General features: G+C 36.8%; 1 protein-coding gene across 4 annotated transcripts in view; it reads left to right on the top strand.

Annotated features, from left to right (window-relative positions):
• The window catches only part of usp32 (ubiquitin specific peptidase 32), a 49653-nt gene extending 27800 nt beyond the window's left edge, over positions 1 to 21853 (top strand). For 2 of the 4 annotated variants that reach the window (XM_056263416.1, XM_056263419.1), the window contains 29 exons: positions 1687 to 1818; positions 2045 to 2152; positions 3547 to 3662; positions 4001 to 4063; positions 4402 to 4485; positions 4609 to 4670; positions 5132 to 5234; positions 5570 to 5759; positions 6210 to 6388; positions 6960 to 7100; positions 7927 to 8086; positions 9188 to 9342; positions 11348 to 11429; positions 11572 to 11646; positions 12093 to 12231; positions 12835 to 12940; positions 13034 to 13207; positions 13337 to 13511; positions 13599 to 13750; positions 13836 to 13947; positions 14096 to 14292; positions 15527 to 15711; positions 16730 to 16816; positions 16905 to 17025; positions 17662 to 17853; positions 18931 to 19183; positions 19263 to 19684; positions 19775 to 19867; positions 21268 to 21853. In XM_056263416.1, coding sequence (XP_056119391.1) covers positions 1687 to 1818; positions 2045 to 2152; positions 3547 to 3662; positions 4001 to 4063; positions 4402 to 4485; positions 4609 to 4670; positions 5132 to 5234; positions 5570 to 5759; positions 6210 to 6388; positions 6960 to 7100; positions 7927 to 8086; positions 9188 to 9342; positions 11348 to 11429; positions 11572 to 11646; positions 12093 to 12231; positions 12835 to 12940; positions 13034 to 13207; positions 13337 to 13511; positions 13599 to 13750; positions 13836 to 13947; positions 14096 to 14292; positions 15527 to 15711; positions 16730 to 16816; positions 16905 to 17025; positions 17662 to 17853; positions 18931 to 19183; positions 19263 to 19684; positions 19775 to 19867; positions 21268 to 21441 — 4232 coding nt within the window. In that variant the 3' untranslated portion in view covers positions 21442 to 21853. The remainder of the gene's footprint in view (positions 1 to 1686; positions 1819 to 2044; positions 2153 to 3546; positions 3663 to 4000; positions 4064 to 4401; positions 4486 to 4608; positions 4671 to 5131; positions 5235 to 5569; positions 5760 to 6209; positions 6389 to 6959; positions 7101 to 7926; positions 8087 to 9187; positions 9343 to 11347; positions 11430 to 11571; positions 11647 to 12092; positions 12232 to 12834; positions 12941 to 13033; positions 13208 to 13336; positions 13512 to 13598; positions 13751 to 13835; positions 13948 to 14095; positions 14293 to 15526; positions 15712 to 16729; positions 16817 to 16904; positions 17026 to 17661; positions 17854 to 18930; positions 19184 to 19262; positions 19685 to 19774; positions 19868 to 21267) is intronic. The other 2 variants (XM_056263417.1, XM_056263418.1) reach the window with 2 other exon arrangements.
• Positions 21854 to 23425: the final 1572 nt, after the last annotated feature.

Raw genomic sequence — 23425 nt, 5'->3', positions numbered from 1 at the left:
CCCTCAGACAGTAGATCTGCTCTCCCAGAGAACTATGGGAAATAATGACTATTGAGCCCATCCATTCAGACTTCCAGTTGTCCGTCAAACCACAGAGGTTTAGCTGTGCTGCAGCAGTCTGAGATAACGGAGGAGTTTCAGGGCAATCCAGAGCCTGTTCATTAAGATGCCTTTTATTCCTGTCCCGAGAAACCCCTAGGACATACTTTTGTTTGGATCAGTTTGCTTATTTATTTAATTATGGAGTGCATTCTCTGAAATGTATTGTGTTTTGAATAGAGTGTAGTAGTCTGAAATGAACGTCAGGCTAAACAAAAGATCAGATTTGTATTCCTGTGTTTTGACACTTGCCTTATGTGTGATGGTCAGTGTAGGAGGTGCAAGACTAATCCTATTAGCCTAAGCTAGAGATTATTGCAAAGCAAGAGGAGTTGACCTAGGTCCGCTTAACAAACTAAAAGACTGGACTATATATGGCTTTACAGAGGGGGGTAACCTGAGCCATGCTTTCACCTAGTAGATGTTATGTAATCACTTGGCATAAATGTTAATGATCACACTTTACAATAAGGTTCATTAGTTAACATTAGTAAATGTATTAACCAACATGAACTAACAATGAGCAATACATTTGTTACTGTATTTATTAATCTTTGTTAATGTTAGTCAATAAAAATACAGCTGGTCATTGTTTGTTCATGTTAGTTCACAGTTCATTAACTTAATGTTAACAAATACAACATTTGATTTTAATAACGTATTAGTAATTAATATTAACTAAGATTAATTAATGCTGGTTTCTTCTTAGTACATGTTAACTAAGGTAGTTAACTAATGAACCTTATTGTAAAGTGTTACCATGTTAATCATAATGGGAGCCCATTTACAGTCTGCAACAGCTAATTTATTATGTTAAAAAAATGATCCATCTAAGTGTCTGTTTAAAGAATAATTCATCCAAAAATGAAATTATTTATTGAGGCTGAAAGTAGTTTTTCACCCTCATGTCATTACAAACTTATATGCTGTAAAAGTAGTGAATATCAACACAATTCTTGCAATATAACAAGCTACAAAAATTTGTAAAATGACAAAATAGTGCCATAAAACTATATGACTAGAGACTAGTGTGATATATTCCAAGTCTTTTGAAACCATATGATAGCTTTATATGAGGAACATGTCTATTTACTTGTGGTGTTATTCATAAAAATATCTACTTTTGTGGTCATGTTGTTTCAGAATATATTTATAATATTATAGTATTTATTAATATTTTCAAATAGCTTTTATTTAAACATTTAATTTATTTATTTAAACGTTATTTTGTTTGTCATTTTTATTTTATTTTGTCATTTTTATTAGTTTTTTGTATTTCTGTTTAGCTTTATTTTTATTTCAGTTGTATTTAGCACTTCAGCTTCAACTTGTAGTTTCAGGTTTAATAACATGAGGGTAAACAACATGGGGGTGAAAACAGTCAAAACAGTTTTTTGTAAACAGTCCCTCCCTAAATGACTACCAATGGAGTCATTACATAGAAATATATGACTGATATTCAATTACACAAGGAGCACATGCCCAACTGATCCTTGACACTGCACATTAAAAGATTATTTCACAGAGAATCTTTTTGTTTTTTGTTTTTTACAGAGAATCTGATTTCTTGTGTTTTCTTTCTTGCAGTAGAAGAATCGGACATTATCGACTTGGAAAAGCGCTACTGGCTGCTGAAAGCCCAATCAAGGACAGGCCGCTTTGATTTGGAAACCTTTGTCCCTCTGGTCTCGCCCCCTATTCATGCATCGCTAAGTGAAGGCAAGACAGAATTCATTACAGTAATTTTAAAAGGTTCCCAAATGGTTTAAAACACACAAACACTCACTCATACATCCACCTGCTAGCCGTGTGCTTTGAACACATTTGCAGCACCCATGAAAGCACCCATCTTATTTTAGTAGAAGTATGACTTTGCTTTTGAAATTTATAGGATCATGTGTGATAAAAGATTATCTAAATGCTGACATTTTCTCCCATTTTCCAGGCTTGTTTCATGCCTTTGATGAGAATCGGGACAATCATATTGACTTTAAGGAGATATCGTGCGGGCTCTCAGCTTGCTGTCGGGGCCCTGTAGCAGAGAGGCAGAAGTGTAAGCATTTCATTTCCTATCATCCTCTCTTAGTTGTTCATCTCATTCCACAGCTGATGTAGGATTGTTTTATGGTGTTTCTTCAAACATTTTAAAACATTTTTGGAATAAAATCCTTTAAGGCTATTTTAGCTAGCATAATCAGTATTCTAAATACACTCATAATATTTCCACTATTTATGCACAAATTATAATAAAAAATGTTATTTAAATATGTTTTTTCTTAAATGAATGTTTAAAAGTTCCCCATCTAAAGGTAGGGACACACCAAACCGACGCCAAAGAACTAGCGCTGAGGAAAGCCGACTGTTTTGTCGCCTCGCGTCGGGGCAAAAAATCTGTGCTTGAATACACCGAAAGAACTACAGCCGACTGTCAGCCAGCACGTGTGTTCTGCGCCTACGTGTAAAGGAGATAACTGTCTATTTAAGCAGATATATTCGTCATTCAAAGAAGCGAAGTGAAACTAAGAATGTAGGTATACAAACTATAAACAAAGCAGCACTTGCTTACCATTTTGAATATCAATCATGCTGATCAGTAGTTTATTCCACTCCGCTCATGTTATTATGAAACTATTCGCCCAGTGGAATGCACAGGTAAGATGATTTGAAATTAGAACAGCCTTCTGTCTGTGCCGTCATGACTTCTTTGCTCACTTTCATCACTTTTGCTCTTATTGCACTGACTCGTTCGCTAAACTGAACAGCCAATCAGAGTTCTCTCTCTGACAGACGGCCCGGCGCTGATTCTACATGTTGAATCGTCCGGAAAAACCCAGACGGATTTCGACTAGAGCCAACGGTGCGGAACACACCGAAAAAAAAGAAGTCGGTCGATGCTCAAAAACGGCCCAACATTGTCCGATGGCCGACCGTCGGCTTGGTGTGTCAATGGCCAGGTTTACTAACAGCTTGTGCCAGTGCAAACCCTCTTTTGCCGTTAAAAAACTACTGTCAGGATTTACTAAAGACACGCAGTGAAAAAATAGCGCTGAAAAGGCGTGGACAGTTATTTTTGCGGCTCACCTTATTGCATATGAATTTGTAGGTGTTTCCCTTTCAGATGCACAATTAATGGGAGGAGAGTATTTAAATAAATCATGCAATGCAATTTACTAAGGTTTGCGCTAGTCAATTCACTGGTATTTGCACCATTATTTAACGCCCAAAAAAGCGTGTCTTAAACCAGACACTAATTTGCACTGCTCTTGGTAGATTGCATTGGTCATTATGGAAACGATCTGCGTCTGTGTTCTTTAATTTGCGTGTCTTCAGTAGATCACTCGCAGAACTTTCCACTCCCATCTGCCCTTATTTGGAATTGCGCTCTCACGCTAATTTGCCCTGTTTAGTAAATCTGGCCCTAAATCTCTTCTTTCTTGTCTGCTTCAGTTTGTTTTAAAGTGTTCGATGTAGATCGGGATGGAGTTCTGTCCAGGGATGAGATCCATGAGATGGTGGTGGCGCTGCTGGAAGTGTGGAAGGACAACCGTACAGATACCCTCCCCGTAAGTGTCTAATCGAACTTAAGTCCACAGACAAAGCAATAAGCACATGATACGGTTTAGCTATTTGATTAACCTTTTGTTGCTAAACAAATTACTTCCTTAGTATTATATATGTTTGTGGATATGCCTATGAGGTGATTCATGCATATGAGATGCAATCATGTTTTTGCAGGTATGCACTAATGTGGGATAATACATTTAAATTAAACACAAATCAATTCATTATTGATTTGTGCATCCTGAGTTGTCATTGTATGTCTTGCATCTAATAGAAACCTTTCATGTCAGTTATAGATTTCATGATGATACTTCCTGATTTATGTATCTCTATTTTTCAGGAGTTTGATTCCAGCGTGTCAGACATTGTAGAGGACATACTGAAAATGCACGACACAACAAAAGTAATTAGACTTTCTTTTCGATGTAGATTTGTCATGCTAAAAAAAATAATTAGTTGATATCAATTTCAATTAATTTTCACCATTGCTGATACCAATTTCGGTGCAACAGCAAAAACTGTAAATTCCCTTTTAATTAAAATGTTATGTTTCAAAATAAATTTTACCAAATGAAATAAAACATTGGCATATAAATAACATTTATTTCTGAGTTAAATAAACATTACTTGCATTTGTTTGTTTTTTCCCTAAGGTTTTTTAAGGTTTTTCTTAGATCCAATATTTAAGGACATTATATGCGTCATCTGTGCTCAAACATTTGTCTTGTGTTTTACTCACAGCACGGGCACTTAACACTGGAGGACTATCAGATATGGAGCGTGAAAAGTGCCCTCGCCAATGAGTTCCTCAATTTGCTGTTTCAGGTAAGATCCTACATACAGTATTTTTGGACAAAGTAACAAAATACAAAGTGCAGCCAGTGCAGCAGATGTACGTTGTTATCTTGATTCTGGCCTTAAATGGCTTGTTGATCTGTTGATCATTAGGTGTGTCATATCGTCCTGGGCTTGCGTCCTGCTACCCCTGAAGAGGAAGGCCAGATCATTAGGTGAGAGTAGGACACAGTATTTCTTTACTCACCCTATTACTTTCTGTTACTCGGCTTCCTTTCAAAAGCGTCCTACTGAGGACTTTCTCAATGTTTTAAAACAAGCCTTATGAGGGCTGTATTGTATTTCACTCACCCACGATCCTCATGATTAGACTTTGTCTGTTTATAAGGATCCATTGTACCTCTGTTGCCTCTAACAGCGTTTAAAGTCAGACAGAGATTGAGAACACAATTTCATTTTCAATTAGATTTTCTAGCTGGACTGTTGGTGCTCAAAAAGACACTATAAATACTGTACCACATCATTGTGTCATATTGTTTGGCTATACTCCCTAAGTCTATTATTGATATCTAATGACTGAAGGAATGTTTTGTTGGTTTATTGTGGTGCTTGTGTGTAAATATTATAGTTCTTTTACTGACTGTTTGTCATCCACAATGATTTTGTGACGGCACAGGGGTTGGCTGGAGCGGGAGAGCAGGCATGGGCTACAGCCCAGTCAGAACTGGTTTCTGATCTCCATGCAGTGGTGGCAGCAGTGGAAAGACTATGTCAGATATGTGAGTAAGCATTATGTCTATGCAGCCTCTACATAACAATGAAAAGGGATCATATCATGATAAATCTAAATGTCTTTTTTCCTTTCCTTCTAAAAAAAAATAAAAGTACATTGTACTGTTTTGTACTATCTAAACAAACTCAGTCAATTATGAGTAAATTATGACCATTTTTCAAATTATAATTGGACAACAGGGAAAACAGTAAACTGATCTGACCCATTTATAGTACACATATCAGTCTAGACCTTGTTTCTCTCAGACATCAACCGGCCAAAAAGTACTGACAATATGGAGCTTACAGGTTTTTTTGATATACAATCTATTGTGTTAAACAGGATAATAAGTCGATTGTCGTAGAGCAGCCATCAATTCAGGGCAGTGGGATGAGAAGTTCTCAGTCTACAGCACCTATAGAGCCTGTCCTGAACAGAATTGGAATAGTTGTGCGTTCTCCCAGTTCCCCAGAGGAAAAATTTCCTGATAACATCTCCAGCTCATCAGAGGCCTCGGAGAGCACTGGTAATAGTAAGTACACACTCAGTCGTTGTTAAGAATATGGTTTAAGCTGTGGCCTAGCAGTTATCACATACATTACTTTTCAAAAGTTTTTTTTTTTTAATAAAAAAATACTTTTATTTAGTAGGAAATTGATCAAAAGTGACAGTAAATACATTTACATTGTTGCATAAGATTTACCTTTATTTATCAAATAATCCTGAAAAAAAAAACTATCACGTTTTCCACAAATATATTAAAGGTGCTGTGTGTTTTTTTGACTGTACTAAAGCATAAAAATACCATAATATGTTTGCAGATATTTAGGAAACATGCTAAGTTCACATACTTTTTTCTCAGAAAAACACTAGTTATACAGCCAGTTATTCTACTTTGGTAGTGGTCTAGTCCAATAAAAAGGCATGAAGGCTGAAAAGAAGTGTTCGGCCTCCATTACAGCATTTATTTACACTTCCTCAGGCCTGACTCCACACATCAGTTCTTCTGCCACAGACGTCTGCTTCGCTCGGCAGCACAACGTCTCTGACAACAACAACCAGTGTTTCTCCAGTGTCAATGGCCATTTGCCCAACAGCATGGTCACACAGAGGCCCGGTGCCATCGACAACCAGCCTCTGGTGACCACCGAACCCATGAAGGTGAGTGTACGTGTGCTCAGAACACCCACTGAAACCAGGAAGCCACTGCTAATCCTTTTGCCCATCAAAATAACTACCAAAGTGCATTGAATCAGCCTGTTGGGGAAGGTTTTTTTTCTTTTATTCCATCTAATCATAGTTTTGGAGAGCTCAAAAATACATTAAAATGCCATTTTTAAATTAAAATCACCTTGAACAATTTAATCCTGTGATAAATGGTCTGTAACATTTGTTTTCTAGAAAATGAAGCTAAAAGCATTTTGTATGAAACTGCTTGCTTCAGTAATGGCTTGTCACAAACACATTTGCAGTTATGTAATAATATAATGTCCAATATAATCAGACTCTTTCTTTACATAACACAATACATTGCAGCTGTAAAGTCAAAAAGGGACCTTTTTGGTCCTGTCCACCCCTTCATCCAACCTCCCATTCTCAGTCAACAAGAGAAGAGCTGGGTGAAGGACGCTTACACCACCTGTGATTTATTCACTGAAGGGCCCCACAATTTATCATTGCAAATCGCTGTCAATATGAACTCCCCTTGAGTGTGTGACTCCGTTTTGTCCAGGCACCCACGTTGACTATGGAGGGAGGGCGGCTGAAGAAGTCCCAACAGCTGTTGGCTAGCCGGGACTTTGAGACTGTGCCAGAGCCGGTATGGAGGGCACTTTATCACTGGTATGGGGCCAACGTCAGCCTCCCCCGACCGGTATGTATTCCATGTCCCACCATAGGCACTTAATTTGAGCTTCAATGAATGCTATTTGCTTTGGCTTTTTTGCTTTGACACACAATGATCTTGATGACGTAACATGAGGCGTCACATGAACTGTGTCAGATATTACTAAACCTGTTTCCTGAATACAGATTATGCTATGCTTTTAACCCTCTGTTGGACAGTGTTGCGTCTGGGTATCAGACTCATTTTCTTCACTTTACTAGCACATGATTCATATTAGATGACCTTAAAATGGTTAATAATGAAGAGATGTTGTCAAATAAACAGTAAAAAGGTTACATTCTGGAGGTTTTACATGATGAACTACCCTTTAAAAAAAAAATTTGATTCTTCCCCATAAAAAAAACATACTTCATATTTCTTATTTGTACAAAATAAAAAATTGCGTAATTTTTTTTTTTTATAAATATCTTTTTTCTCTCTTAATTTATATTGGTATATTGGTTATATTGGTAATTTATATTGGTTATTTTAGTAAAAAATTATAAACTAAATGTAATTACAAATATTATTTATTGATGTTGGCAGCATACCTTAAAAGGACCCCTCTCCAAGTATTCATTTTCAGAATTAAAAAAGTTTTTGATTTTGGTAATATCAATTTCATGTAAGAATAGTAAAGCAAACTTTTTTTGTCATGATGTATGCAGTAGGGGTTTAAAAATTTGACTGAGGAATGACCACGAAAAGAGCTTTAAAATGTCGCCTCAATCTAGCCTGTGAACTTCTTTTTTAAAACATTTTACATTCTTCTCTATACATTGTGCTTATCCTGTATCTTTTTTTCTTCCTTCAGGTCATCATGTCTACAGTCACAGTTCACCCAGAACTAGAGCTCTTCCCCCGCTACCTTCTGTTCCTGCGACAGCAACCGGCCACACGCAGCCCTCAGTCTAACATCTGGGTTAATATGGGTATGAGCAGCCTGCGAATGTTCCCTCCACATATGCCCCGAGGTAACGTAAGCCTGCAGCAAGAGAGAGGCTCCCTCCACCTCCGCCTTGACCAGTTTCTCTAATCTCCTAAAATGCACCCAGCTCGGTCTCAGCAAAAAGACCTGTCTGGATTACTAAAGAGCCAAATCCTGTTGCCAACACCCAGATTCATCTTCTGAGTTCGGCCTAGAATAGAAAATAATAATAAAGATCCAAAGAAAACATAAAATATATAAAATGACATTGGTTATATTAAATATTTTATATTTTTTGTTAAATGCTACATTTTGCTCACACAAAACTATAATGTAATCCATGACCATGACAGCTATAAAACCATGTTGAATAATTTTTTTTTTTTTTTATTGATCCAGATATTTAAGTTTTCGAGACTAGAAATATTGTATGTCACTCAGTCATGGCTGTCTGGCTCAGAAGACTGTTTGGTGTGGGTAAAGATGAGCGCTCTCTGGCTGATTTCCTGTAATTGTTTGCTTTGCAATCTTACCAATTTTTTATTTTATTTTTTTGTCTCAAAACAATTTTTGTCTTCTATGAAATCAATAATTGCTGTATGAATCTTATATGTATTTTATTTTTTCACAAGACTGGACTAATTAAAAATTGCCTTGATTTATTTTTTTATTTTTTTAATTCAAATCACCCAGACTAATGATTTGATGAATGTCCCCTTTGAAAATGACCTTTGCCCTTTCTTGCTGCTACCTTACAACTAATCCTCAGTCTGTCAATCAGGTATTGGTGCTGTGTATGTTATATATTGATCTGTGTGCTCCTTGTGACATCTGTGTTGATTTAATAGCATGCATGCTAGGGTATATGGATGGAATTGACTGGATCTTCTCGTTTTTCATCATTAAAATTAAACCATAAAATTATTACTTTACTAATTTAGCATAGTAAGTTAAATTACATTTACATACTCCATGATTTCTTTAATGTTCATTTTTGAATGAATATATATATATATATATATATATATATATATATATATATCAACACAGCTGGTGGAACCACGATAAAACGTTGTATTTAAAATGTGTAAATGTTTTTTTGCATGTGACAAAGAGAATGCTAAAAGGTGCTTCGTTCCCAAAACAGGAAATGTTCCTTCTCCGAATGCCCCTCTGAAGCGAGTGCTGGCATACACGGGATGTTTCAGCAGGATGGGCACCATTAAAGACATTCATGATTACCTGTCCCAGAGGTTACGCATAAAAGAAGAGGACATGCGCCTCTGGCTCTACAATAGTGAGGTGGGGACTAGAGACCTGCGCGGGACTGTTTTCTTAATCCCTGTTTCTGACCATTACCGCCCTCTCCCACAACGTGTGTGTTCCACTCCCAGCCGAACCCTCAAACATTCTGTTACCGCTTGCAGAAATTGTGAAAAAATTACACGAACATTAGGGCTATGCTAAACGTTCAGAATAACAGAGATTAAATTTTGCGTTTAATTAAGACGACCATAAGATAAAGTAATGCTAGCACGGTAGCGCCACAAATGACAAACACATTCGGTCAGCTTTTTATTAGCCTTATAAAACATCAACTGTTAAAACAAAACTTCATACAACTAGTGGAGCCTAAAAACATTTTAAATGTATCCGTAACTAACAACACGCACACCTAACCTTAACAGTTAAACTCTGGTAACCAAACAAGGCACAATATTTATCTGAATTACATATACAATAAATAAATATTAAACAAATTAAATATAAAACAAATTAAATAAAAAATAAAATGAATAGGAAATAAAAACCTCCCCGAAATAACAGGTGTTAATGTAGCCTAGCTAATTAACATGTAGCAAAAAGAAAATAAATAATACTGAAAACCATTAAACATACTTAACGAATTAATGAAATAATGAATCACTTGGCTTAGCTTGCTATGGAGGAAGAGAATGTTACTGATCGACTGCGGTGAACTTCATTTGTAGACTCCTTTCTTGTTACATGGGAAATCGCGGGTTCTGCGGGACCCCAATGCAGCCCTCTAGTGGGGACCTATTTAACATACTGAATAAAAGAACGTCAAACTCTGATCCGAGACATTCATATGCAAACCTGTCCTCATTATAAAAATACCTCACAGCAGTGAACTGAGGAAATGCTTCAATTTCCAAAGTCCTGTGTTCACATATTTCCTATTGAAGGCTTTATTTACATCACTGTGATTTGCTACATACTATTCAGTGCAGGGCCGTTTCCTCCGATAAGGCAAGGAAGCAGCGCTTCCTTAAAAAATTGGATGAGAAAATAATCTATATATAACAAAAATAAAGCCACACAAATATAACAAAATGTGAAAAGTGTATAAATCACTAGTTTTTCTAAAGTTACACTGTCCAACAGCGACAACAGCGGGAAAAAGTTACTTGCCTCCCTTGAGCCCATTGAGTTTTAACAGACCCCCTAATGCGTGTGTTGGGTTTGGTGGGGAGTAGTTGAGAATGAATGGGGGAAAGTCACATGAGAGGAGTTAATGCCTCTATCGTGCTATGATTGGATATGATTGGTTTGTGTGATAAATCACCCGCAAAAAAAGACACAACTTACTGTTGTGCGTGTTCTGCGTTCGCCATTCAGTCTGAATGAACAAAATGATGGCGTTAATGGGAAGACTAATTAAAAAGTGAGTAAACAACTCACCCACTTATCACCGCTTTGTCACGTCAAAATCAAACTTGACATGGCCTGAAAACATGATGACTGGGGTTTTTTTTTAGTGAGCAATCAGCTTGTTGAAATTAAAGGTACATCTTCGTGTCTGTGACCAGTCTTTATAGATCTTGATGACTCCGAAAATAAGTTGGCTATTAAAAAGAACAGTTGAACATCAGTTTACAAATAAATTACATTGTTTAAAATATTACTGCCTTTAGTTATTTGGAATAAATGTAAAAATGCATAAAAACACTAACTTGATGAGATTTATACTTGGTTTTAATAAATAGAGCTTTAATAACATTGTTAATGTAAAAATACAAAATTAAATTGTATTTGGTTTCTTTTTATTCCTTTTTTATGTTGTGCAGGATGAGCCCTCAATTTTTGCTCCATTTTCCTGTTAGAGAAGGACTGTCAATTTGAAATTGTAAAATGTTAATTCTACCATTTTTTATGTTTTTTTAAATAAGTCTCTTATGGTCACCAAGGCTGAATTAATATATTTCCCAAATAAATTAATATCATAATTCATGATACATACATTTATACTGTATACTAATCTTGTTTTATGTTGTCTTTTTATCAGAATTACCTCACTCTCCTGGACGATGAAGATCACACTTTAGAAAGTTTGAAAATTCAAGACGAACAGCACTTAGTCATTGAGGGTATGTCTGTGACATTTATCTATCTTAATTAAAGTGTTATCTCATTTCACATTTGCTGTGCAGTGTGGATTAAATTGCAAACCATGCGTGACTGTACTGATGGAAAAGGAAAAATTATTAAGATATCTTTCCTTTTCTCCAGTTCGAAACAAAGATATGAGCTGGCCAGAGGAAATGTCTTTCATTGCAAATAGCAGCAAAATCGACAGACACAAAGGTAATGTCAGAGTTCTTGGAAAGTGTTGGAAAAATCTATGCAAATTGGAGGCTGGCTAAACCATCTACAAATGCCAGAATGTTTATCTGAGTTTGACCTTACCTAGACCACTATAATACAATTCTTTAGACTGGTTTCTTGTATCAAAGCACATATCAAGTAGATTATTAACACAGGAACAAAAGCAGCAAGAGTCCAAGAAGCAATTACATAACAAAGCAATATAAAAGCCAAATCAAGACAGATATCAGCTTTGACATTTAAAGACTCACTGTTGCTGTCGAACTCAGTATGAAATACTGAGTAATTGAACTTCATGGAGATAGTACTCAAGTGGTTGTGCCTGTGAATTCAAAACCTTCAGTCTCTCTTAAAAAACTTTTAAATTCCAATAAAATATATATATAAAAAAAACTTTTAAACATTTTGTCCCATTTCTCTTGCAGTTCCTACTGAGAAAGGTGCCACAGGTTTGAGTAACCTGGGTAACACATGCTTCATGAACTCCAGCATTCAGTGTGTAAGCAATACCAAGCCCCTCACTGAGTACTTCATCTCAGGGCGACACCTTTATGAGCTTAACAGGTAAGAACACATGGCCAGTGCCTTTTTAAATACCAAAACCACTTGTAATTACTTAGTTAAGCATTTACTGTTGCTCTGAAAAATTTTGTGGGCGAAATCCATCCAATCATTTCAACAGGGATCCACATGAGTGTTAGTTTCACATGAGGGCGAAAAAGTGTGTTTGTGTTTGACTTGGTGACGCCATGTTGACCAGCAGAAAGTTGCTTGATTTAAAAGTGACTTCTGTGTGAGAAGTGCTTGATGCATCGACCATTAAGAATGGACAATGGAACTTTTTTGCCCACGAAATTCCAAAACGCCGCTACTTTCATGCAAGTTGGAAACTTTTGTCAAGTCACCTTTATTTATATAGCGCTTTTTACAATACAGATTGTATCAAAGCAGCTTCACAGTGATAACATGAAAATAATACAACAAAGTTTGTTTCTAAAAGAAAATTGCGTCAACGTCCACCTTAAGTAAGGCAGATCACTAATATTATTGAATATTAAATGTCCCCAACTAAGCAAGCCAAAAGCCAAGGCAACATGGGTCACAATCATACGTTTTGTATGGGTCACAATCATACTTCTTTACCAATGAGCTGTCTTGCCTTGACAGAACCAATCCAATAGGAATGCGTGGTCACATGGCCAAATGCTATGGTGATTTGGTACAGGAACTCTGGAGCGGCACCCAGAAGAACGTTGCACCTCTAAAACTCAGGGTGGGTTTTGAAATTCTCTGAAATTAAGAGCATCAAACCCAAATGTTAACGTAAAATATTCTTATGCCAATTTTTTTTTTAACATTTATGTAGTGGACAATAGCAAAGTATGCACCGAGATTCAATGGCTTCCAGCAGCAAGACTCCCAGGAGCTCTTGGCATTTCTCTTGGATGGGCTTCACGAAGACTTGAATCGCGTGCACGAGAAGCCGTACGTGGAGCTCAAGGATAGTGATGGACGCCCAGATCATGAAGTAGCCACAGAGGTTAGTGTCAAAACTCCTCTTTTTCAGGCTCAATACATTAGCTCAGTACTCTTAAATGAACCTATATAGGCACACTGATGAAAAGTCGTTTCTTCACCCTGAGGACATCTGCGTGTTTCTCTTTCACAGGCCTGGGAAAACCATTTGCGGAGAAATCGTTCAATTGTGGTGGACCTCTTCCATGGGCAGCTCAGGTCCCAGGTGAAGTGCAAGACCTGCGGCCACATCAGCGCCCGCTTCGACCCCTTTAACTTCCTATCACTGCCGCTGCCCATGGACAGCTACATGCACTTAGAAATCACAGGTAAAGCCAAGCAGAGAGAAAACATAAACACTTTAAAATTCATCAGCAGGTACTGCAGTCTCACATAAAAGCTTTTTTGATTTGCAGTTATCAAACTTGACGGCTCTACTCCGGTGCGTTACGGGCTCCGTCTCAACATGGATGAGAAGTACATGGGCCTGAAGAAACAGCTGAGCGAGCTGTGCAGCCTGAAACCTGAGCAGATCCTACTGGCTGAGGTTCATACATCCAACATCAAGGTCGGCTCAACTCGCCACATCAGACACTGTTGTTGAGACAATCCAAGTGGCCTGGCTTTTAAATAAATGCTTCTCTTTGATCTAGAACTTTCCTCAGGACAACCAGAAGGTGCGACACTCTGTGAACTGCTTCCTCTGTGCATTTGAAATCCCTGTGCCTGGCTCACCCACCTCAGTCACCTCTCCAGTGCAAACAGGTAATGAGGATTAATTTCTTCTTTCTCTTGGTCCTTAAAAGAGAAGTTTTGCTTTATCATGGACACCCTTATTTGCCATTGACCCATATTGTTATTATTAATAAAAATAAAAATAAAAAAAAATGTTTTTTTTTTTTTTTTTTTTTAGAAAAAACACCTACAGCCAACGGGACAGCAGGAAACAATCACATTGGAAAGTCTGGCCTAATTCCCAATGGCATGCCCAGCACAGTAGTCCCCTGTACCCCCGAGAAGCCCCTCGCCAATGGTATCCCTAATGGCCATGCTGTGCCGGTGCAAGACAGCCCCTTCATTGGCTACATCATTGCCATGCACAGAAAGATGGTGAGCATTCACTTCATATTCAATGTTGGTCGGAAAGGGTGTCCACCTCAAAAAAAAAAAAAAAAAAATAGTCATCAATTACTCATCTTAAAAACACAAATGAAGATATTGTAATGAAATCTGAGATATTTCTGTCCCTCCATTAACAGTCCATGGAACTACCACTTTGACTCTTCAAAAAAGTTCATAAAGGGAACGTAAAACTAATACATATGAATCGAGCAGCTTAATCCAAATTTTCTGAAGAGATACGATTGCTTCATATGGTGGCCAGATTTAATTTAGAACTTTTTTTAACATAAAAATTCATCAACACACACATCAGATATGGTAAATGTAAGCTCAAGCATGCTTGCTTGAAGTGCGAGAACCAATGAGGTTCATTCTCATGTGTCACGCAGCATGTTTGAGCTTCTGCAAGAACCACTGAGGTTTGGTTCACGCGTCGAGCAAGTATGGCTGAGCTTATGTTCGCTGATTTAATGTTTATATGTGAATAATTTTCATCATATTAAGTGATCCAGTCTCTTCAGAAAATTTGGTCTAAACTGCTGGATTCATGTGGATTAGTTTTACATTCTCTGTGAAATTTTTAAAGTATCAAAGTGGTAGTTGTCAAAGAAGGGACAGAAATCAGATTGAATAAAAAAATATTTTCATTTGTGTTTCGAAGATGAACGAAAGTCTTACGGGTTTGGAATGACATGAGGTTGAGTAATTGATGACATTTTTATTTTCATTTTTATTTTTGGGTGAACTAACCCTTTAAAGGACAATTCCGCGCGAAATTAACCTAGGGGTTAATAACACATGGGTACCGAGTCGACCGCTCTCTGTGATGTGTTTTCATGATAATCGAATGTACCCAGTTTTAGCTCGAACCACAGATTAGCTTATAACGCTAGTATATAGGGCATAGAGTAAGTAAAAATAAAATTCGCTAGTTAATACCACTAACAAGGCTCAAAATAGCCCCACACTAACACAGTTGCATAATGAGAGTCCCTGCCTGCAAACCGAAGCATTGAGATCTTTGTAAGTGTACAGACAGTTTAATAAGAAGATACTTTATAAAGACAGTACACTTCGCGTATACAGGCAGGAGCCGTCTTTGGAAAATGTCTTTGGTCGACTCGGTACCCATGTGTTATTAACCCCTAGGTTCATTTTGCGCCGGAATTGTCCTTTAACATGATGGTCATAAGCATCCTAAGTGTCCGGTCTTTCTCCTCAGATGCGGACGGAGCTGTACTTCCTGTCCTCTCAGAAGAACAGGCCCAGTCTGTTTGGCATGCCGCTTATTGTGCCATGCACTGTGCACACAAGTAAAAAGGACCTGTATGATGCCGTGTGGATCCAGGTGTCCCGACTTGCCAGCCCTCTGCCCCCACAGGAAGCCAGCAACCACGCTCAAGACTGGTCAGTGGCATCTCTAGCTCACAGCGTTTTGATGTTGATCATTAGTTTGGATGTTTGTTTGTTTTTTTGTCCGAAGTACACCATTCAAAGGTTCATCGAGATTTTTTTAATGTTTTTGGAAGAAGTCTCTAATGCTCACCAAGGCTGCATTTGATCAAAAATAAATAAATTTACATTATTCTAAAAACTGTAATATTATTAAATTATATTACATTTTATTATATTAATATATATTTTAAAATGCATTTTATTCAGGTGATGGCAAAGCTCAATTTTCAGCATCATTACTCCAGTATTCAGTGTCACATGATCCTTCAGAAATCATTTTAATATGCTGATTTGCTGCTCAAGAAACATTTCTTATTATTATCAATGTTGAAAACAGTTGTGCTGCTTTGTATTTTTGTGGAAACCGTGATTTATTTTTTTCTTCATGATTCTTTGACGAATAGAAAGTTCAAAAGAAATCTTTTGTAACAAATATCTTTACTTAATCAATTGAATGTGTTCTAGCTGAATGCAAATATTAATTTCTTTTAAATAAAATTGTACTTTACCAAAACTTTTGAACAATAATATACATTATAAATTATGATAATAAAATGTAGTAAAAGTTGTTGTTAGAGTGGGTTGCTTTTTTAGTGCAGTCATTTCTGTATCCTATTTCCCTAAGTGACAAATGTACTGTTAGCTTTTTGATACTTTATACAAGACCTAGTGAAATTTATTCGATTTTTCATTTTTCAGATTTAATGCAAATGATAGCATCATAATAACAATTGAATTTCACAGCTCCTTTAGTTCCTTATTTCAGTTCACATGGCCATTAGTGATCTAGAAAATAGTGCAGAATGTTAAATATTTTTTATTCCTTAACTTCTCTTTTTTAAATTTGTCAAAATCTTAAAATTTTATTCATTTCTAGGTTTCAATAAAAAAATTGTGGTTTTGGCCCCCTGTGCACATCTGTAAGGTAGTTCCTTTACTCTGTTATGTGACATGTCATGTTCTCTTCCAGTGATGACAGTATGGGCTACCAATACCCCTTCACTCTGCGGGTGGTGCAGAAAGATGGTAATTCCTGTGCCTGGTGTCCCTGGTACAGGTGAGGCATTTGAGTTCAGCGCTTGTGCATGCACATATCTCACACTGCGGGCTGTCGTGACTGACAAGGGTTGTCGTGACTTTGCCAGGTTCTGCAGAGGCTGCACGGTGGACTGTAATGAAGACAGAGCATCTTTGGGGAATGCCTACATTGCTGTAGACTGGGACCCCACCGCCCTGCACCTTCGCTACCAGACCTCACAGGAAAGAGTAAGTGCTTTACAGATGTTCACAGATTTTAAGCAGCATATTCAGTACTTCAGTCAGTGGGTTGTTGCTTTGTGACAGTCTTTCTATACTGCATCCAGTCTGATGCTGCACTGCAGGACATGATGTACACATAATGATTACTCTGCTAGTACTGTCATTCCCCGTGGTTTGCTTTCATCTCACATCACAGCTGAGAAATCCATTAAAATCATATTGTATGATTAATTGCTTTCTGGGTCTGTTGCCTCTATTTTACCTCTAGCAAGAGCTCCTGATATAAACTGCTAATTATTATCTATCATTTGCTACTTGCAAAAGACACTTTCTGATTGCATACTCTACTGCAGAGTCATAGTAAATACGTTGTTTAAAATTGGAGATGACAAAATAAAATCCCATGGTTTTTGCACCACTTTTATGGTGCATTACAGACCAGAACTGACCTTTTTATAACTTACGATGAGTCTGCAAATAATGTTTAATTGTGCATTAAAAAGAAATGCCTTCAAATGTAATTGCATTCTAGTTCTAAATCTTTTAAATAAGTCCAGAGCTCTTAGTGTTTTTGGGTAGTTATCATTTCATTCTGTTACTGTGTCTGTCAAGTAATTAGTTGCCGATGTTTATGTGGAGCAGATAGTGGAAGAGCATCCCAGTGTTGAGCAGAGTCGGCGTGCTCAGGCAGAGCCTATCAGTCTGGACAGCTGTTTGAAAGCCTTCACCAGTGAAGAAGAGTTAGGGGAGGATGAGCTCTATTACTGCTCCAAGTGTAAGACCCATCGCCTGGCCACCAAGAAGCTGGACCTCTGGAGGCTGCCCCCCGTACTGGTTAGAAACCCAAATGATTTGTTTCCTCCTCCTCTGAACAAATTAAATTAAATAAAAAATTATATTTATGCGTGTGTATATATAGTACTGGTCAAAAGTTTGGAAACATAAAAAAATAAATAAAGATGTTTTGGAAAGAAGTCTCTTCTGCTCATCAAGCCTGTATTTATTTAAACAAAAATACAGAAAAAACAGTAATGAAATATGATTACAATTTAAAATAATGGTTTTCTATGTTAATATACTTTAAAATATTAATTAATTCTGTGTCGCAAAGCTGAATTTTCATCAGCCGTAACTCGAGAATTCAGTGTCATGTCTGTCACATGATCCTTCAGAAATCAGTCTAATATGCTGATTTATTATCAATGTTGGAAACAGTTGTGCTGCTTAATATATTTTTTTAGAACCTGTGATAACCTTATTTGAGGATTCTTTGATGTATAAAAAGTTAAAAAAGGTCAGCATTTATTTAAAATAAAAATAGATATAGGAATAGATAAAATAGATACACTACCGTTCAAAGGTTTGGAGTCAGTAAAATAAAGAAATTCTTTCTTTTTAATACTTTTATTCTGTAAGGATGTGTCAAATTGATAAAAGCAGTTAGTGATAGTGATAGTAAAGATTTATATTGTTAGAAAAGTTTTTTTGAATAAAAAAAAAAAAATTATTTTGAATAAATGCTGTTCTTTTTAACTTTTTCAATGAATCCTGAAAATGTATTACATTTCCAAAAAATGTATGATGCAGCACTTCCAACAATGATAACTGAGTATCAAATCAGCATATTAGAATGATTTCTGAAGGATCATGTGACACTGAAGACTGGAGTAATGGCTGATTAAATTGTGGCCTTTTAGCTCATTTGATCTGATAAAATATAATACATTTTTTTCTCATTTTTGTTTAATAAAATCTTTAAAAATATATATTTATTTATTTATGTTTATTATTACGGTATATAGTTTTAGATCTTTTGAGCTAAATAGGCGACATTTAACATACTGTATAACATAAATGTAATTTTAATAACATTTGGTTACAACATATATTTTTTTCTATGTCCTTTTTCAGATTGTTCATTTGAAACGCTTCCAGTTTGTCAATGGTCGGTGGATTAAGTCTCAGAAGATTGTGAAGTTTCCACGCGAGAGCTTTGACCCCAGTGCGTTCCTGACCCCACGGGAGGTAGCTCAGAGCATGGGCAGCTTGCAGAGCCTCCAAAGCGAATGCCTGGTAGAGGAGCTCCAGAGGCTGGAGAGAGGAGACTCCTCTGTGTCCTCCATCTCCACTACTACTGTGGCCAGTCCTCCCACCTCTGGCAGAGGTCTGTCTCTCTTCTCTATTAGCAGACCTTTTAAATGAACACTAGTTGAGATTCTCTAACCACTGCGTTGTTGTCTTAGGCACCCCATGCTCTATCAGGAGGGTGTGCAGCCCATTGAGCAGAAACAGCAGCCCTGGCAGCAGCCCCAAAAATACAGGACGGAAACAGGGGCGTCTGCGTCTTCCACAGCTGGGCAGTAGGCATCGACTCTGCAACAGTAAAGAAAACCTGGATGCCTGTAGCAATAGCAAGGAGAGCGAGACCGAGTCAGAGCAGGGCACAGTGACGGACGGGGAGAATCAGATGCCATCTGATTCAAATGGGCAAGACACCTGGTCACTGGACGCCTCAAGCAGCGACTGCGATGTCATCATGGTGAATGGACTGGTACAAGACAGCAGTCAGAGTAATGGACACACAGAGGTCAGCACAGACCTGGACACCCCTCACCAAAGAAATGACATCTGCCTGGAGCCCCTGTACAATTTATATGCAATCTCAGTAAGTGATTCTTCTCTACATGTTTCAATGTGTAATGATTCCTTTTGTAAAAAGCCTTTCTGACACCTTAATTGTTGTTTTTCTTTTAAGTGCCATTCAGGAATAATGGGAGGGGGTCACTATGTGACTTATGCTAAAAACCCCAATGAAAAATGGTACTGTTACAATGACAGCAGCTGCAAGGTAAGATCCCAACTCTGTTTATTCTTTGACATCTCATGGGTTTCTATTATTTTGACACACTTTTTTTATAAATAGTTTTATTTTCAGTTATGATACATGAAACAAAACATATATACATAACATTACAATTGACATTTTTCTTTTACAAAATCAGACTACATAACACAACCCCCCCCCCTGAATTGCAAAAACATGCAATTTAGACCTCACTTATTTGGCTCTACTAATCATATAAAATGTAAGGAATGTGATTGCAATTCATTTGCAATAAGAGAAGGTAAATGCTCCAAAAAAGATCCCCAAATTTTTCCAAAAGTTTTCGGTGATTTCCTAACATTGAAAAGGATTTTCTCAGGGGTGCAATATGAAATGAGTTCATTGATCCATTGTTTTCTTGATGGAGAGTGAGTCGACTTCCAGTTCACTAATATACATTTTTTCCTCCGCAGTTCCTGCCAATAGTGTGAAATACTTTTTATGATGAGAGGAATTTAATAAATCAGTATCCCCAAATATCCAAATTCTAGGATCATTACTAATTGGGATACCTATAACCTTTGAATATATATCAATTATATATTCCCAAAAGTCATTCAAAATAGGACAATTCCAAAGCATATGGAGTAAATCGCCTTCAGACCTTTTACACCTTCAACATTTTGCAGATATGTCAGTATTTAACATGTGAAGTTTCTGAAGAGTATAATATGTTCGATGCAGAATATTAAATTGGATTTGTCTATGTTTGGTAGATATTAAAATAGTCTGCATTCTTTCCATAACACATTCCCACTCCACCAGATCATATGCACAGTCAAGATCTCTTTCCCACCTCTGCTTCAAGATTACGTTGTCAAATGGTTTAAAGTTATTTGTTAATGTGCTGTATCCTACAGAAGCAATACCTTTTGGGGAGGACACAATCTTGTTAAACATAATTATTTGACACTCTTACTGCACAGAGTATATATTTCTGCACGGATGGAAAATTCTTGGACAACGAAGTGTAGATGTCAAAAGTACCGGTACTTTTGATACTAAAATAAACAAATTGGGCGCTACAGCCTGAAATATCTGTCATAGCAATTACCAACTGAATTTGACTGAAATTAGCAATCACATTGACTGGCAGGTGCTTTCAAAAGCTCAACATTGTTTGAATTGAATTAACTGGAATTAATTGAAATGTTATTGTAAGGTTTTTTTAAAAATTTTATTGAAATGAAAATAGTGTGTTCAGTATAACTACTGTGGTATCAGCATGGAAATTTACATTCCTGAAATTTCCCTTGCATTGGTGTCGACTACTGAAAGTTTGATAATGTCTGGTTTCGTGACTAAAACACTAAAACAAGAATTGTGCCATACTTAAAACAAACCGTTTCTTGTCGTCTATTCAGGAAGTTCACTCGGACGAGATTGACACAGATTCAGCTTACATCCTGTTCTATGAGCAACAGGGAGTGGACTACTCGCAGTTTCTGCCAAAAACAGAGGGCAAAAAGATGGCAGACACCACTAGCATGGACGAAGACTTTGAATCTGACTACAAGAAGTACTGTGTGCTGCAGTGATGCCATGCTCTTCCACATTAAAGACACTAGGGGGGTCTGTCAGTACGCCAGTGCAATGAGGACTGAAACGGCAGAGCCAGAGGACCATCATTTGTGAAAGCTCAAAATATCAGTTAGCCGACAGGCACAACACCGCCGCCGACTGTGCTTTCAGAATAGAGGTACCTGACACTTCAGATACACGAGGGAGAGGGCGAATGAGTGAATCACAGAGAACTGTAGCGATCATGTGATTGTTGCCAAGCAAACAAATAACTGTTAGCCAATCCCTTGATATCACCATTACCAAACAGACAAAACTGCTCTTTCACACAGGTGAATCCAAAAATCACATAACAAGAGCTTGTGCTTCTGTAGTGCTACATTTCTGAATGCTAATGGACACAACAGATTCTTTTAATTCGGAAACTGATTGTGTTGGTATAAATTGTAGAACCCTAAAAAGTTTCTCTAAAGGTTTGGTTGGCTTAGTTTTGTCATAGTTGATTTCTTTTTTTTTCTACAGTAAATTCCATACACTACCTCACATCTTTTGGCCAACTGTTCATAGAAAATCAGTGTGACAGTATTATATCATCTGAGGGCAGTTTAAATTATTTTATGGACAAAATTCACTTCCAAAAAAAGTTCATTTTAAAGACAATTTCTGCCATTTAATAGAATATCCTCCTACTCCCTGCTGCCAAATTATACATATGCTATTTTTGTTTTTTAAGTTTTAAATCTTATTTAAGTGGGTTATTTTGAGACTTCGTTTTTTTTTAGAAGAGTAAATGTATATCTTCTTTTTTTATTTTTTTATAAATTTATTTTTATCAATGTGAATTATTATTTTTATTTTTTTTAATGCAGTAGTTCACTTTGCCTAAACAACTTTGCGTACAGCTTTAGTCTTAGCAGTCTGATCAAACCACGTCCTCTCAACAATACCGCTGCTTTGTACACGTTTTCCTGTTACTACTGTTTTTTTGCTTTACAAAAAACTGTTGACACCGGAGATAGCAAAACAGATACATATCTGATTAATGTTTTCTCATGTGTCCAAGCCAAAGTGTTCTGCTGGTCATGTACGTAATCTGTGGGAAGCATTGAATACTGTTAGACAAGAGCAAATAAGGTCTGTTGTGTGAAAAGTATTAGCACAGAAGAATATTTCACAACCCATGCTTTTAGAGAACAGCATCCTCACTAAACTGCTGAATGTTGTGGACGTCTGTGTCGGAGGGTATTCCAGGTTATTAGTAGCATTTCTTTAGTGACTCTTGAAAAGAGAGCCCAACTTAATTACCACTGTGAAATGATGTATGAAATACTGAATGGCTCTTATTTTTCAGCAACTCATCAATTGAATGAGCTCCTCCTGCGAGGGGACGTTAAACCCTTGGAAATCATCGGGATTCATTCGCCCGCACCCATTTTGCTGCTGTACTTTTCAGATTTCCATGGATATTCTAAATGTTAGCCATCAAAGAAAGGTTTATCCCTGTCGGAAAAAGACATTTATGTGAAATAAACACAGGTGTGTTACTGTAAGGAAATGATTCATCATCATAATCCCCAATGCAAATATGATAAATGGACTGTAAACAGTTTTTAGGTATTTTAATGTTGGGAGAAAAATAGATATCCAACATCCAAAATCAAATGATATCACTCTTAAATTAAAATTGGCTGTTTGATGTATTACAATTACAGTAACCACAAACATGCTTTAAGCATTCACTTTTTTTTTTTATACAGGGATAATTTATTAAAATGGCAAAATGATCTCTTTTCAAGTAGTGCAATCAACTACTGATATGTGTCTTTGTCTATGTCGTTAGTCCTAATTTTGTTAAATTAATTTTGATGAACTGCTAGAGATGTATTAATTTAATGAACTTTATTTTGTAAAGTGTTGTTTAAAGAATAAAATTGACATTGCACTGACAAATGTACATAAATGTTTTGTAAATACGCCAATGAAAATGAACTGTACAAATGT

The sequence above is a fragment of the Rhinichthys klamathensis genome, unplaced genomic scaffold, assembly GCF_029890125.1.
Source record: "Rhinichthys klamathensis goyatoka isolate OS25496 unplaced genomic scaffold, OSU_Roscu_1.1 h1tg000206l_1, whole genome shotgun sequence".
Taxonomy (NCBI): Eukaryota; Metazoa; Chordata; class Actinopteri; order Cypriniformes; family Leuciscidae; genus Rhinichthys; species Rhinichthys klamathensis.
Note: the sequence above shows the minus strand (reverse complement) of the source record. Positions and strands in the feature narration are given on the sequence as shown.